The sequence below is a fragment of the Myotis davidii genome, unplaced genomic scaffold, assembly GCF_000327345.1.
Source record: "Myotis davidii unplaced genomic scaffold, ASM32734v1 scaffold370, whole genome shotgun sequence".
Classification (NCBI taxonomy): Eukaryota; Metazoa; Chordata; class Mammalia; order Chiroptera; family Vespertilionidae; genus Myotis; species Myotis davidii.
Genome location: NW_006288615.1, coordinates 16,848,416 through 16,864,908, shown reverse-complemented (window position 1 = coordinate 16,864,908; position 16,493 = coordinate 16,848,416). Strand labels below are relative to the sequence as shown.

Here is a 16,493-nt window from a genome sequence, read left to right as displayed (position 1 = left end):
AGTTGGTCGAGGCAGCAAACTCCGGCGTTAACCTATGCCGCCATCTTGGTTCTCCTAAATGTCAAGTCTCTTTTTCTTTGTATATTTTGCATGGTTGTAAGCACAGAGTGCCCATCATTTTACAGTCTGCTTTTTTCACTTAACTTCATGTATGGATTTTCCCACGTCAGTCAGTGGAGTCTTTCTAATGACCTTTGAGTAGCTCTGCCACAGATATATTTATTTGTTCCCATATTGTTGAATATTTACATCATTTCCATTTTCACCTTCCAAGGATAATAGTGTAGTGAACATCTTTATGCATGTAGGTCTATTCTTGGTTACATTCCTGGACACGGGATTACTAGATCAAATGGAAGATTTTCAAGTGGAGGGAAGCAGATAATTTTATTGAGGAACTAGAGGCCTGGTGCATGAAATTAGTGCACTGGTGGGGGGGAAGGGGTCCCTCAACCCAGCCTGTGCCCTCTCACAGTCCAGGAGCCCTGGGGGGATGTCTGACTAATGTGAAGGTGGGAGAGGCTCCCGCTACTGCCGCTGCTCTCACCAGCCCTGAGCCCACCGCAGGGCTTCTGGCCGAGTGGTGCTCCCCCTGTGGGAGCGCACTGACCACCAGGGGGGCAGTTCCTGCATTGAGCATCTGCCCCCTGGTGGTCACTGCACGTTATAGCAACCGGTCAGTCCGCCATTTGGTAGATGTGCATATTAGCCTTTTATTATATAGGATTCCTGGGACCCTGAGGTGGCTTGGAAGAGACATGATTTATCTTGTAAACACTGCCTTGAAGCTGAACTTCCCTTTTCTTTCCCAGGGCTCCCGGCCCACATTCAGCATTGACCCTGGCTGGCATTTACTCCTCGATGACTCACTCTGTCCTCAAAGCCTAGATAAGAGCCTCGCTTCTATGCAGGCAAAACACAATGCGGCTTCTATTTCAAACTTTATCAGTCTATCTGTTCAAGAATGAATTATCCAAAAGAAACATATCCCTTATCTTCCTTTTGATCATATCATTTGTCAGGCCGAGACAGGTGAGACAGGAGGAGGGGTGGACCTCAGAGTCCTTTAAAGCTGGGAGATGAAGTGTTTTGAAAATGTAAAGGAATAATAGTAGCTTGGCATCATGACTTGACTTGCGGCCTCTCCCCATGGACTAAAGGCCCACCTGGCGGGTAAGCTGGCCCAGCCCCAGCTCCCGTCTTCTGTCGTGAAGGCCACTGCCCCTGAGCAAAGCGGGGCACAGCTGCTTCTGCCGCCGCTGCTCGGGGGTCAGGACCGTTCCCAGCACCTCAGCAAAGAGACCTGAGGTGGTGCCACAGACTCGACGTAAACTTAGCACAGTGCTGAAGGCCCTGCCTGCATTTTTACCACCGACAATTAACTACAGCTAGTGGTGAATATTAAATAAACCAACAAATACTAAGATAATATCAAAATCAATATTAAAATCCCCCTGAAAAAATATTGAGGAGAAAGACTATAAAATTATTCATGTCAAAGCATTGCATTGCATTGCCTTTCATATAAACAACCCATTTGCAATTAATTCTTTGTGGTAAAATATAGCCAACATAAAATTTGCCATTGTAACCACCTTTAAGTGTATAATTCAGTGGCATTAATGACATGCACAGTGTTCTACAACTGCCACCTCTATCTCCAAATTTTTTTTTCCCACTTGAAATTTTGACTTCCGGCTTATTTTAACTTTCCTTTTTTGTCTCGGGCCCATGAAACCCTGACCTGGAGAGGCTATTGAAGCAGGTGACACAGGGACACGTCTTCATTGCTCTTTACAGAACTGCGTGCCTTATCGATTGTTGTTAAAAGCCTGTGACCTTTGCCAATTACAGGAGTTTTATGTGTCTGTGTCAGATGATGCCCGGATGATCGCCGCCCTCAAGGAGCAGCTGCCTGAGCTGGAGAGGATTGTCAAGCAGATGTAAGGAAGGGCTTGGCTTTGGGGTGTGCTTCCGTCACGGCAGTGCCCGCTCACAATCAAAACATCAGCCACAAAGTCCTTTGCTCCCACAAGGCGAAGGCTGGTTTTTCAATGGCCATGCAGTGTCCTGATTTGAGCAGACTGGGCCTCGGGTGTGGGTGCTGCGATGAGGCCAGAGGGATCAAGGCACTGAGATGCTGCTCTGCTGCCTCCTAGGCTGGGAAGCCGCTACGAGGAAGCCTGGGAAGGAAACGATCCTTCTTTGGGGCGTCCAATTCAGTAAACTTGGGTCCCTGTGGTTGAGAGCAGCGAATGCAGTCATAAAATGCTGAGCGGCATCGAAAGGAAGTTTGAGGGGAAAATTCACTTTCTACTGCCAGACCGTTGATATTGGTGTCCTCTCAGTGAAAACATAGGTTTTCCCATGCTGTTCCTGAGCCACGGATTAAATATTGCAGAGAGTTTATGCTGCTAGGTAGACTTTGAGAGCTAGATACCCGGGCTTTTCACATCAGTTCCATTAGGGATCTGCCTGTGGCAAGCGCTGATCTCTTTGCTGGGTCCTCCCGGCTTTGGTCTCTTCATTTTAAGATGAGGAGGCTCAGACCGCCTCCTGAAGGGATGCTGTGATTTCATTTTCTAACATAAGATTAAAGTCATATACAAGTGGAGCAACTTCAGATAATAGTGCCAACGGTATTAAATAATGTGCTCTCTCTGTTTCTCGTAGTTCAGAAGATGCAAAGAACCCACAAAAGAAGGTAAGTGGCGATGGATTAGGATTCTCTAATTGTCTGTGCCCTGTGAAATGACAGTTCTCCAGACATGTTATATTGCTACGCATAAAAGTGATGTTTTCATCAATGCAAACTATGTTTTCTTCATTTCTGGACTCTGACTGCTTCTCAGGTGTGTTTCCTTTGAGTTGCAAATGTGCAGCAGTTGCTCTCCCTTTAAGGCAGTTACTGATGTTGTTTTTGCAGCACAAAGTTCTTTTGCAACATTTCAACACAAGCGATGAGAGAGCCCAGAAGCGCCAGCCTATCCGTGGCTCTGACGAAGGTGAGATTCTCTCCCAGCTCAGAATTGTTTGGATTATTCGAATGAAATCTTCCCCTGGGAATCATCACCGTGGACCTGTGGGATAGCTTTTGTACTTCAAATGGGTTGCTTGGGGTGCCTTTTTGCATTCTGATTATTTTATATTCTTGAACGCTGTACCCAGAGCTGAGGTGCTCATCCACACTTCCTCACTCTGCCTCTCTCGCTGACACCTGTCCTGGGAGGGAAGAAAGCTCACCTCAGGGCCCAGGTGTCAAGGTTGCCCACCTCTGGGAAGAGCCAGCAGGAAAGTAGGTGGCACTTTGCAGACGCCCAGCAGAGGCGGGGGGCCAGGGTCATTTGCGGAGCAGGGCTCCTGCCCCAGGGGAGGCCCTGGCCCCGAGCACAGCCTCCTGAGCAGCCACCAGGGAGGTGCAGAGAATGGCCATTACTATTTGGTTTAAGATTTTTTCCAAAAAACAAAACAAAAAATCAAACAAATATCAATGACCAATTTTTTTATTTTATTTTAACTCACAAATGAACCTTGGAATTTAGGAGTTGCTTCTAAACCCAAGCATTACAGTAGCTAGAACTGCTTCCAGGATTTGTGTGTTCAGAGGTGAGCCTGTGGGTGCCACACACGTATCTGCTGACCTAAAGGCCACCCGAGCCATGTGGTCCGGCCCCGAAGTACACAAACCAGTGACCAAGAGAGCAGGACCGGCAGCCTGTGTTTACTCCTCGGGCAGAAGCGCTCCTGTTTGCAGAGGTGTCACTGTTGGCCCACACGGCCACACCAGGCAGCAGTAACCTGGTCATCAGCCTGTAACACAGCACTCCCCGTATTGTGAGAAAAGAAAGGCTCCCAGATAGGGGCAGACCCAGAAAATTGACTGAACCTTGCTTCTCATTTTCCCCCATGATCTGTTTGTGGGTTTTCACAAATAATCTGTTGATGTTGTTTTGTTTTGTTTTTTAAATATTTTTTTTATTGATTTCAGAGAGGAAGGGAGAGGGAGAAATAGAAACATCAATGATAAGAGAGAATCATTGATCGGCTGCTTCCTGCACACACCCTACTGGGGATTGAGCCTGCAATCCAGGCATGTCCCCTGACCAGGAATTGAACCATGACCTCCTGGTTGATAGGTTTATGCTCAACCACTGAGCCACACCTACCGGGCTATTGTTATTTTTTAATTGGAGGCCATGCACTTATTCTTAGAGCACTGCTAAGGGTAAATTTTAGAAGGGGACAGGCATAGGTGTAGATGAACCCAAATAAATATAAGAGTAAGAAGGCAAGATGATGCAAATTTTGGAGGATGTCTTAGCATTTTGCATAGCTTATGGTTTTCTTAAGAACTGCTAAGACTGATTGACCACATTGCTGCTGCCTTCCTAACAGTTCTGTTTAAGGTCTATTGCATGGACCACACCTACACAACCATTCGGGTGCCGGTGGCCGCCTCAGTGAGGGAAGTCATCAGCGCAGTTGCAGACAAGCTGGGCTCCGGGGAAGGCCTGATCATCGTCAAGATGAGCTCCGGAGGAGGTAACAGTCTCACTTAGTACTTAGAGCTTCCGCGAAATGGGATATCCCAGCCAAACAGAAACCCCACCAGGAGTGAGTGTGGCCCTTCCACGTTGATCTAAAGGGACAAGTTGGTGCTGTGTGTCCTGCCGTGACTAACGGAGGTCACATGGTTAGCAGTGAGCTGGGTCAGTGCCCGCTCTACAGCAGAAAGAGGGAAGTGATCGAGCTGAGGCAGCTGGACTGAGGGCTCTGGGTGGATGTCAGCCTGGAGCTCTTTCCATACAAACCCTAAAGAAAAAATGCTCAAGGCCTTGGAGCTCTGAGAAACATGGGCTCTAAGAGAGCATCTGGCATGACACGCTAAAGTCTGAAGTTGGAGCTGGTCACAGGCTAGTTCTTCTCGGCTGACGATGGTGCCTCTCCTCATGAGGTAGCTCTGGAACCTAAGTCATCAAACCACAGGAGGAGTGTTTTCCCTATGGGATTACTTAATCATTCTCTGCTTTCCTGAAATGTCATTCATCATATATTTGCTGGCCACTCAGTGTGTCTGTGAGTACAGCACATGTGGCCAGGAGAGCCAGGAGGAAGGAGCGGTAAGGTTCCTTATCCAGCAATGATTTGACAGCCATTTGGGGAATCTTTCAGGATCAGGGGAGCCATTTCTGCCACGTTTGAAGACAAATGATGCCTGGTGTAGAATTTTGAAGTGCAAGGTGGACTCTCCCAACGTTTCTCCTCCCACTTCTGTCCCAGTAGCCCAGGGCCCAGGAGGCCCGCCCTCACCCACCCTCTGTGCATTCTCCCCACAGCTGTCCTGGTCGGTCCCTCACTTCCTCAGCTTCACCCAGATGGCAGTGGCTCCCTGAGGACCCCTTCCTTTGCTCGATTCCCTTTCTGAAATTGTACCTTTCCCCCTTGTACATGCTCCCTAGCCTCCTCCCTGCTGCATTCCTTTCTCCACTTCTCACTCTCTGATAATACAGGTGTCTTGGTCACTGCCTCCTCACTATGATGTCAGCTCTTTCTGAACTAGGATTTTTTTTTTTCTGCATCGTTCCCTTCTGTTTCCTCATTGCCTAGAGTAGTGTCCAGCATGTAGTAAATTCTAAATAAACTAATGAATTAATTTTAAAATATAGAAGGCTTAATGCAGGTAATGCAATTGTCCTCTGAATTTAGAAATAAGTGAAAAATAATAATAAACTTTGCATCTAAAGTCCTATGGGGTCTCAGAACCCTCCGCCTACGTTTTCTAAAAGTGATCTTTCCATCTCCAAAGCCTGGGTGTGATTCCCACCCGGAAAGATGACTTGTCATATAAAGAGCAAGTGTGGCTTTGTATGTGATTAGACCTGCAGCACAGAACCGGGCGAGCTGACCCTCAGGTATTTGCAGGCTGTTTTTTTGGTTCTTTCTGATGGCATCCTGAGTGCCAAGTGCCCGTGTGAGCGCTGTGGCCTTTTTATTCAGCGGCCCCTTCAGCGCTGAATTTTATGCAGTCGCTCTGCGTGTCCCGGCAATTCACCAAGCTGGCAATTTGTTGGTGTGATTAGGGCAGTGCAGCAAATCTCAGATGCACTTAATAGGCAATCTCATGCTTTTTATGTTCACAGAAAAGGTGGTGCTCAAACCTAATGATGTTTCAGTATTTACGACGCTCACCATTAATGGACGCCTGTTTGCTTGCCCGCGAGAGCAATTCGATTCACTGGTAGGTGTGGGTGGCCCCTCGGAGCAGCGTCCGCAATCAGAAAAACTTGTCTGCAGCTTCACTGGGCAGTCATGCCGAACCTAGTTGCTAAAAACATCTCGAAGGCTACCTGGTGTCTTTCCTTTCCCGCGGATTATTGGGGGGGCCCCGGGTGTTCATTTGAGATGCCCTGAGCTTTAGGTTTTCCTTTGTGGAATGAGCCAAGTAGCACCACTATTGGGGTGTAGTGCAGCTTTCAGAACTCTGTAGTAATTAACCTCCTTGAAATATTCCCAAATTAATTATTAATATTAAAATATGAATAATTAGAACAGGATAAAAATAATTTTAAGACAAGCTATTCTGATTCATCATACTTTGGCAAAGCCCTCTCCAGCCTATGAAAATTACCGTTCCCCAAAGTGTCTGTCCCGTATAGGAAACACCAGGGACTGAACAGTCTTCCCCACATTTCCGAGACCTGGTTCCCAGCCACACAGAGCTCCCGGTGAATACGGGATTAGTTAGTCCGTGCTAATGACTGGGGAGCCTACTCTCTCTTATGCAGGTGGTAGAGTGCATTTCTATTTATCCCATAAAAATTAGGCATGGAGATGAGTAGCTGTTAAAGTAATCCTGTGTGTGTGTGTGGGGTGGGGGGGGGGAATAGCTCACAAAGCCTGGTACAGTTCAGAGGATAGAGGACTTGTTTTTCCATCTTTGAACATTCAGGGGCTAGAGGTGAACTGCATTGCATTTGGGGGGAGCATTTAACTACATCACTGCACGAATACCTTCAAGTTTCCAACTAGATATTATAGGTAAATCAAGATTTCCCTCCTTGGACGTTTAGAGCTTGTTTTCCTCATAATTCTGGCGTTCTGGGTTGGGGAGAGCCATTTTGCACACTCTAGCACAGCTCAGCGGATTTTTGCAGTATCTTGAATTCACCTGGAGAGGAACTTAGCCACACAGCCTCAGTCCTCTCACTGCTCCCTCCTAGGTCTTGGGCCATGAGCCCCCTGGCCTTTCCTCCACCACCAGCGCTATTAGGATCTGAGTCTGCTCACCATCCTCTTCATATGTCTTTTAGTCATCTCCATTCTCTGCTTTCTAAAAAATAAATATTTCCCATTGAGGGACTAGGCAGCAGCAATGTTGTAAATGAGTCATGCAGCCCTTGCCTGGGAATGAAAGCCGTCAGAAGCCCACTCGGTGCCGCCGCTGGGGGTGCTGCGGGATGAGTTGGCCACATGACCTCAGGCCTCTCCTGCCAGCTGGTTCCTGGCCACAGTGCGCAGGGCCGCCTTGTCCAGACGGAGCTCGTGGATTGTCTCCAGCTCCCTGTGGGGCAGATACTAACTCGTAAGCCTCTGTTTATTTGCACATCATCCCACAGCCTTACAAGTTCTTAGTCCTTGCTCGTCTTCCATTTTAAGGCCTAAGCAATTGAAAGGAATTTACTTTGCAACAAGCACCCGGGATGTGAACTTGTTTAACTTTTTCTGCAAGTTATGTCGTCAGACGAAGGAGTGGTCAGACCTTACCAGCCTCACAAAACCAAAGACGTGCAGCTCCTTCTCCAGCTTTCTACAGATTTCTTTACGGACAGTCCTTCTGGGAACAGGGGTGCACGGGGCCAGTCTGCAGTCCAGAATGCTGGCCAAAGCCTGGGCGCCGCCGGCGTGCACTTAGGAAGTGTCTGTTTTGTGCTCGGTGCTGTGCTAGCTCCTGTGTGGCCCTAGACTGGCATCCCTGTGACAGTTACTATGAGACTAACACAAGCAGACAAGAACAGAACAAATCGAGGTGCTAAATTGTGTTGTCTGGAATTAGCAGAGTGCCAGCGATTTACCCGAGTTGGTTACGGGCATGGATGCTGGAGCTGTAAATGCTCTTGACATTTTGTTAAAGCGTCACTATTAGTTCAGAGCCAGTTATTATAAGATCCCACCATACTGTGGTTTGGTTCTTCTTGGATCCATTCACTGGTTCCTTCGACGTTTATTCAGTGCCTACTATGTCACTCCAGGTATTGGAGATGGTTGTGGCTCTGGGAACTCACCACGTAACGAGGGACACCAGCGTGGAATGAGAACTTATTGCGGCCAGTGAGAACCCAGAGCGAGTCACGCAGTGTGTGGGAGCACGAGGAGTGAGGGAAGCTGGGATGGCAGCTTACTTTCACCATCTCTTTGTCACTGACAATCAGCACATCCTTTTTATGTCTGAGTTTCCTCATTTGGAAAGTGGGAGGGGAACAGCGCTATCCTCTCAATCTCCACCACCCAGGCCTAACAAAGACACCAGCTCCCAACAAAGAGCAGAGCAGGAGTCTGGGCGTGCTGTACCTCCGGGCAGGCAGTTTCCGGGTCTGTGTGTGCAGCGCAGACCCTGCAGACGCCCCGCTGTGCCTCTCCTGTGGGAAGTTTCCACAGGGCTGCCCACGTGGCCGTGGCCCGAGGAGATGCCATTGGTCAGCAGGTCCATTCCCCACTTACACAGAGGAGCCTGTGGCTGCTCACATCGGAGTTTCATGGAGGGATGGGGTCAGCCTGTCCTTGGCCCAAAAGGGAGGAGACTCACTCAGTGAGCCCTGCCCACTGGGGGGAAAAAAAAGGTAAAGATTCAACAGGGCTTTCTGTTATTCTCTCAAAAGGGATGCAGGAATGATAGACCCGTATCCACAAGTAAAAGAACTTTGCCTATTTCTTTATATTGGCATCTTCCCTGCAGTTGTTCGGTTCATTTGTCCCCTCTGTGGGAAGCCCTGGAGCCTCAAGGGCAAGAGACAGGGATGTGGGCCCCTGAGGAGAGCACACCCGTGGCATGGAGTGGGAGGGCAGCTCTACAGAGGAGCAGAGGGGCTGTGGTCACAGTTGCAACTGTGAGGGGAAGGGAGAAAATGCAGGGCCAGTCTGAGCCCGAGAGGTGTCCTCAGACCGAGCGAGCATCTATAAGCTTCCCCAGCTTTCCTACCTAACACCTACCTGCTGAAGCCACCCTCCTTACCTGCTTCCATAAGCTACTTGCCCATCAGCTTCAGGCTGGCTGCCTAAGTTTCAGAACTTTGACATCATTGTCTGTCTTCCCTGCCCTCTGTCCCTGCACAGAGCAAATCAGGAACAACCGTATTCACCTCTTGCATCCAGGGGCACTGATCACCTGCTCCTGCACCTTTGCGGTGCTCCACGCATCTAGGAAGGGCACTGATGGGCGGGGGGGCGGGATAAGGGCCCCCCGCCCCCGTGCCAGGCACTGTGCTACGTGCTACACTTCAGTTATTCCCATCCAGTCCTCTCAACATGCCTGGGTACTAGGCACTGTGATCTCAACTTGCCAGAGCCGGCCACCAACATTCGGGAGGCTAGGGAATCAGTCCAAGTCTATAGTCAGAGCGGGGTGTAGATTTAGAATCTGTTACTCTGTGAAGCTGGCACTAACCTGGCCTATCACAAACCCCCAGCGCCTCATCCTGTCCTCAAAGGCTTTCCAAAAGTTGGCCCTGAGCTCTGTGCTCCTGCCAAGCAAGGCTGACGGCAGCTTCCCCACCTCCGTGCCGCTCTGGCCATCTGTTAAGCTATAGCAGACCACCCCGGATGCTCAGGGAAATCCTCGCTGTTCTCACCCACCCAACGTTTGTCCGCTTCGTCTTTCAAAGCCCGGCTCCTTTCTCCAAGAGCCTCTTCAGCCCATACTTCATCCCAAGTGCCCACTAACTCTCCCAAAGCCCATTCACGTTCTCCCACCTGGTTGTCTGTGTATCTGGAAGTCAGGTGTGTGTTGATGCCTCTGTCTGCCCTGCATTCGTGCAAATGAATGCCAGCAGTTGACTCTTTATTGATGTGCGGTGCGGTACTTGCTGGTCAGGGCACACTCCTCTCTTAGATGCCAACTTTCAAATGCAGGGACCGCCCACATCCTGAATATGTCATTTCTTTAGGTCCCAGAATGCAGTTTATAGAGTGCAACAGTTAGGGGTGATGACAGTAATGATGATGGTACAGCCTGTACAGTGTTGTACTTCCAGTCTAAATACTGAATATCTGTATACATGAGATGAAGGAAATTCTTGTTCACGTCCTATGACTTGTATAACTTTGTACATATGTCATAGAGGGATAGGTATTAATATTTTATACATGTTTCCGATGTATATGAATCGTTTATTTTACTAAGGAAAGGACTGCAAATCACTTCTCATGAAGTAATAAACAATATTTCTTAATGTTAGAAAGCAGTTTGTAGTCTATACGCCAAAAAAGTTAGGCAAGATGGGATGATGGTACAGCCTGTACAGTGTTGTACTTCCTGTCTAAATACTGAATATCTGTATATGGCATACATGAGATGAAGGAAATTCTTGTTCACGTCCTATGACTTGTATAACTTTGTACATATGTCATAGAGGGATAGGTATTAATATTTTATACATGTTTCCGATGTATATGAATCGTTTATTTTACTAAGGAAAGGACTGCAAATCACTTCTCATGAAGTAAAAGGAAATAAGTAAGTTGGATGGAAAGTTCTGACTGAGGGACTTCCAGAGAATAGCGGAGTTTGGGTTTCTGAGACCTTGCCCAAACCACCAGGCCCATGTGAGAACCGTCCTTTGCACAACATCTCCCGGAGAGGGGATGCACCGCAGCACACAGAGCCCCGTCACCTGTAACCCAGGCGACATGCTGTAAGAGTTGGAGCTGTGGCAACTCAACCACAGTCACCAGCCCCGACAGGGTAGGTGGTAACTAGCCCTGTGGCTAGACGGCCGTGCCTGTTGGAACAGCTTCCCTGGGAAATAGGAGGGGAAAGCCTCCAGGAACCTCTCACATCGTTACCAGAGAAAAGGCATTGTTTCCAGGGAGCTCCCAGGCCCAGGCAGGACTGCTCTAGATCTGACTTGTAATGTCCATGTGTCCCAGCAAGTGAAACTGATCAGAGGGGCGATGAGTAGAGAGAGGGTACCGGAACGAGTGAGCATGGGGAGTGAAGGCCTCTTTGCCCTCTGGGTAAAAGCAGTTTCAAGATGTTCTGAAAGCCTTACCCGAATCCTTTCCCCTCCTTAAAGCAGTCAGCAGTAAGCGTGGGGCTGTTTTGAGATGCTGATATATTTTTGCATGATTATTCATAGACGCCCTTGCCAGAACAGGAAGGCCCAACTGTCGGAACAGTGGGAACTTTTGAACTGATGAGCTCGAAAGATTTAGCATACCAGATGACAATTTATGATTGGGAGCTCTTCAACTGCGTGCATGAGGTAAGCCGCTTGATTGAGAGCGTTAGCAGGTACACAGCCGTTCCCGCGGCCGCTGCTGGCATCACTCAGCTGCCGATGCTCATGTGGGCTGCAATGTGGAAACCACATGATCGCTGTTTTAATACTCAGTTTATTAATACAGCCTGCCATAAAGCCTTTGAGTGTTAAAGAAAAATCTGTATGATTTACAGTAAGCTCCGTGTCCCCGAGTACATGAAGCCAACAGCACCTCGTTGACCGTTAATATATTTCACAAGCCTCTTGGAAGGCCTTCGGGCCCAGAGGACAGAGGGAATCCTGGTCAGTGATTACGTCCACATTCGCTGACCAGCATTGATTTGTCTCGACAAAGAGAGAAGCCTCGCTGGTGTTTTTGATGGAAAAGCAAAGAAGTGACATTGTTTTCCTTTCTCTTCTAGCTGGAGCTAATCTATCACACATTTGGAAGGCATAATTTTAAAAAGACCACCGCAAACTTGGATTTGTTTCTGAGGAGATTTAATGAAATTCAGTTTTGGGTTGTCACCGAGATCTGCCTTTGTTCCCAGCCCAGCAAGCGTGTTCAGCTCTTAAAAAAATTTATTAAAATAGCAGCCCAGTAAGTATCCTTAGCGTGGGAAGAGAAAAGTGTTGGGGCTGCGTCTTTATGTTGTCCTCTCGGTCTACACCTTAAAAAGAAAAGCAAGATATAGGGTCTCCTTGTGCACCAGGACCGACCACGGGGCTTAAGGATAATCGCCCTCTTGTAAAAGATGAATTGCATCTTGTTTTTGTCATATTTGACATCCTTATATGACTTAACATCTTACCGCATTGATGCCGGGGCCGAAATGTGACCCCTTTTTGCTCTGAACTACTCCGACTTTGTGCCTCCTTCGGTGTCGGCAAAGTTCTGTTGTGGAGAGTTCGGTTTCAGGAGGCCCTTGAAGTCGGTGTCGAACATGACGCATTCTCACCAGTAGAGGGCAGTGGGCACACGCACTTCCAACTCAGCCTGAATAAAATTGGTAAAATGCCTAACGGCGAGCTAACCTGGTACATGAAAATCATCTCCACAAAACATCAGAAAAAAGCAAGCATCTTATAAATATTCTATTTAAGAGCAGTTCATGGGAAACAATTTATTTACTGCAGGAGCCAGTTAGATTTCTCCCTGACCTGAATTTAATCTTCTGCTATTTAGATAGGCCTGACAACCTCCTGTTTACGTCCATGTTTTTGGTATCACCACAGTGCTAAAAATAAAATGCTAAATGTGGCCTGTGGCTGGGAGACATCTTTCCTTTCTGAATGCAGGGAGCTGGGGGTGCAGGAAGGTGGGGTGCACAGTGATCCCAGCCAGGCAATTTTCTTGAGCCAAGCAGTTTAGGTCCCATACAGAGGCCGATTTCCGGGGCTAAACAAAGAAGTCAGTGCTGCTTGACATTGGCTTGCCAACTGCTTCCTTTTTTTGTTTTTGGGGGTTTTTTTGCCAAAAATTTGAAGGTTCCCCAGGATATCCAAATCCCCTGGATTCAAATGCTGGTGTCTCTTAATTGGGAAAAGCTTCCCTTTTGAAGAAAGATGTGGTAAAAGGTTGCTTATGAATTTCTGGTTCGGAGTGTAGCCACTTACCCTGGGAGCCTGAATAGCCTTGTCGCAAAGGACAAATGCCTTCACGTGTTTGGGAGGAGATGATTATGGAAACTGTGACAATGTATGCCTTCCCGGTGCACGGAGCACATTCTTCCTCCCCTCAGCCTGGCAGCGCCAAGTGCGGCCAGGGGACCAGCGGCAGTCTGCACGCAGACGCGGGAGACCGGGCAGCCGTGGGGGCCCCGCTCCGTGATTTTACAGGGCGACGCAGCAGAGCCTCTCAGAGCTCAGGACTTTTTTAAACCTATTTTTGCCTTTCTTGTCTCTCCTCTTTCTGATTATGTAAATGAGAAGTGGATTGGACCTGCGGTTTTCATTGGCTTATCTTACTGAACCATTATGAATCCGTGCCGTCCTGCAGTGGCACTGCTTACACAGCCCTGAGGAGAAGATTGCACACGTTCATCGACCAAGAGCTGCAGGCTGAGGGCTAAGCCCAGTGGCATCGATATGTGGTCCGGTGTTTTTTTAGAGAACCCTCAGCATATCCTGTTGAAGGTCTTTGACCCGCCCAGAGCTGTGGGAACTTGGGGGTCCAAATGCCATCATCCCCTTTGGCAGGTGATAAGACTGAGGCACAGAGAAATGTCATGGCTTGCTTAGGGGGGTAGTCACTTGCGAACAGTGACCAGAGTAGTGACCAGAAGGGCAAGTCTGCATCCTGCCTGCTTTCTTTTAAGACCACATCGACAGGACAGAGGCAGTGTGCACAGGATCGTGCTCACTGCCTTCAGCCCTGGCCTGCTCCCTTTTGCACTGATGGGGTCAGATACACTGCAGCGTCTCCGAAATGTCTTCCCATTTCCACACAGACCATTGAAGAACCCCTCGTTACCGTCTCTGCAAGAACAGGGGCAGCAAATGCTACAAGTTAATTCGCCATTTACAAAACTGTTACCCAAGCAGGGCACCTCCTCTGGCAGCTGGAGAGAGAACAGGAAATCACAGTGCTGCCCCGCAAATGCTTCTAAGCTATCAAAAAAGGCCAATATACCTGCCATGATCCCTGTCGACTCAAGGAGTTTTAAAGCTGAGAAAAAAACACCTAAGCAATTGACCAAGAAAAATAATAATAACCTATTTTCTCTGTGTTGTATTGATGTTAATGAAGCTGATCATTTTGAATCTATACTTATCCCACTATTAGCTTTTCTAAATATATATTGGGGAATAATAATATTGTGGGGCAAGACCAAAGACACTTATTAGCATGGCAATATTTAGCCCAGGTACTTGGATTAATACCCCAACTCCATACCTCCTCCTTGAAAAGGGAAAGAAGAACTCATTTTGTAGTAAGTGCAAACCCTTCCCCCAAATCAACGTGGCTATCTGAGATGCTTCCCTCGGGTCCCACGAGGCTTTCAGCAAGCTTTGGGGTCATAGCTTGGAAATAACCATCCCTAGGGCAGTGGGACACAGAAAGAGGGTGAGAGGGAGATAACAGAGACACCTAGGGCAGGTGTCTTTAAATTCCTTCTCAACACCTGGACTTAGCCCAGCCGGAATCGCTCAGTGGTTGAGCGTCGAGCTATGAACCAGGATGTCACAGTTGGATTCCCAGTGAGGGCACATGCCCAGTATGGGGCGTGCCAGAGGCAGCCAATCAATGATTCTCTCTCGTCACTGATGTTTCTCTCTCTCTCCCTTCCTCTCTGAAATCAATAAGAGTATATTAAAAACAAAAACAAAACCTGGACTTAGCCCAAACCATCACTTTTCTAAAATTACAGTGAGAAACCAAACAGCAGAGCATGGTCACCCACGTGGACCTTACACAGTGCGTTCAATCTATCATTGCCCGGTCTCATAAAGGAGTCTTGACAAATATGAATGACTATCAGCAAATAAAAACTCTAATGTGTTTATCTCACTCAAAAGCGGCATTTTACTCAAGCCTGTGCCTCTTGTGTTTCAGCTGTAAGGAGTACAAAAATCTGAATTCCTTTTTTGCCATCGTCATGGGCCTAAGTAATGTTGCTGTGAGCCGCTTGGCACTGACGTGGGAGGTAAGCTTCAGCTGAGATCCAGCTGTGACTTTTGCCTGGAGAATAAAAACACAGGCTCACCGGTGAGCTTTCTGTATAGAAATATCACTCACGCTCGGGTAACAATGGGAAAGGTGGGACACTTTGAGGGAGGTGACCTGTCTCCCTTTTCCAGTTGCCGCAGAGTGTGGACTGAAAAAGGTATTGTCCTGAAGTGTGCGGAGGGGTTCTCAGCTTCTCGGTCTATATAATGTAAATAAGCCCAAGTCTAGTTCCCAGGTGTCGTGGGAATCAACAACAAAGGTCTTGCTCATAGATCCCATTGTTCCCTGGGATGTCTGGTTATTCCTTTTGCAATAAACCTTATCTATAATTAAGAGAAGACAGAAGATCCTTTTTTCTCCCCTCTAAGTAGTCATTTTGCTTCTGGGAGAATTAGCCAGAAGGCCAAATGTTTGGCCCCGCTGAGTACCAACTGCTGGCAGACCTGGCTGTGGATGGAGGAACAGCAGTTGGCTAGTAGTCAGTGTGGGGCAAAATTTATGCAAGTGTGTTGTGAACTTCGGTCGCAAATGTGATGAGTGGTTTATTGATAGTTGATCATTTATGCTAGAGGACATCTTCATTTTGTTCATTAGCTAAGTCCTCAAAATGTGCCTCGGAGTGTGCATCGAAAAGGTATTGTCCTTTCGTGTACGGAGGAGGTATGTAGTCAAAGAAAGACTAAGCTCCAAGAGGACATGCACACAAAAATAGACGCTTACTAAAAATAAAATTTCCGTGCAAGTGGGACACAGAAAGAGGGCGAGAAGGAGATAACAGAGACGGGGTTTGCATGGGTGCTCCGGGCAGCTGATGGCATCTCTAAATGTTTCCGTGAAAGGTTTCCTTCCCCGTGTCCCTTTTGACACTGTTTTCTTCAAGGGAAACAGTTTAGAGGGCAGGTCCTCACACGTCCTTCGGTCTTGGTTTTCTCTTAAAATTCCAGGCAGATGCAGCACACAGCAGCTCATCCCCTGAATATAGGAATGAGGGCATTGGCAAGGCCCACGTGCCTCGCAGCTGTGTCCCCTTCCACCCAGAAGGACAGCCTTAGTGCTGCCAGGGGAGCTGAGCAGCGAAGCCACTGCGCAGGCTCCCTTGTCCTGAGCCCAGGGGACTCTCTGGAGACCTAGGGGTTCCCCTCAGATTTCCCCAACCTGTTTCCTGCCCCTCGAATGCAAATGAGTTGGTTGGGATGATCAAAGAAGTATAAAGCCTCCTAGGGGTCCGGGAAGGCCCCGTGTAGGTCCTGCATGACAGCAGCCAGGCATGAAGGCTGTCGCATGTGGGAAACACTGTCGAAGTCCCCTTTCCTCCTAAAGAGGAAAATGGAGGCTCGTTGGGGGGCGGG

At 48.1% G+C, this 16,493-nt stretch overlaps 1 protein-coding gene across 7 annotated transcripts in view; it reads left to right on the top strand.

The window, feature by feature from the left end:
* Nucleotides 1-16,493, top strand: part of RAPGEF4 (Rap guanine nucleotide exchange factor 4) — a 225,534-nt gene that overhangs the window by 182,456 nt on the left and 26,585 nt on the right. For all 7 annotated transcript variants that reach the window (XM_006760619.2, XM_006760617.2, XM_015561981.1 and 4 more), the window contains 8 exons: nt 1,855-1,943; nt 2,674-2,704; nt 2,927-3,005; nt 4,396-4,542; nt 6,141-6,238; nt 11,352-11,477; nt 11,897-12,075; nt 15,031-15,121. In XM_006760619.2, the coding sequence (XP_006760682.1) occupies nt 1,855-1,943; nt 2,674-2,704; nt 2,927-3,005; nt 4,396-4,542; nt 6,141-6,238; nt 11,352-11,477; nt 11,897-12,075; nt 15,031-15,121 (840 nt within the window). The remainder of the gene's footprint in view (nt 1-1,854; nt 1,944-2,673; nt 2,705-2,926; nt 3,006-4,395; nt 4,543-6,140; nt 6,239-11,351; nt 11,478-11,896; nt 12,076-15,030; nt 15,122-16,493) is intronic.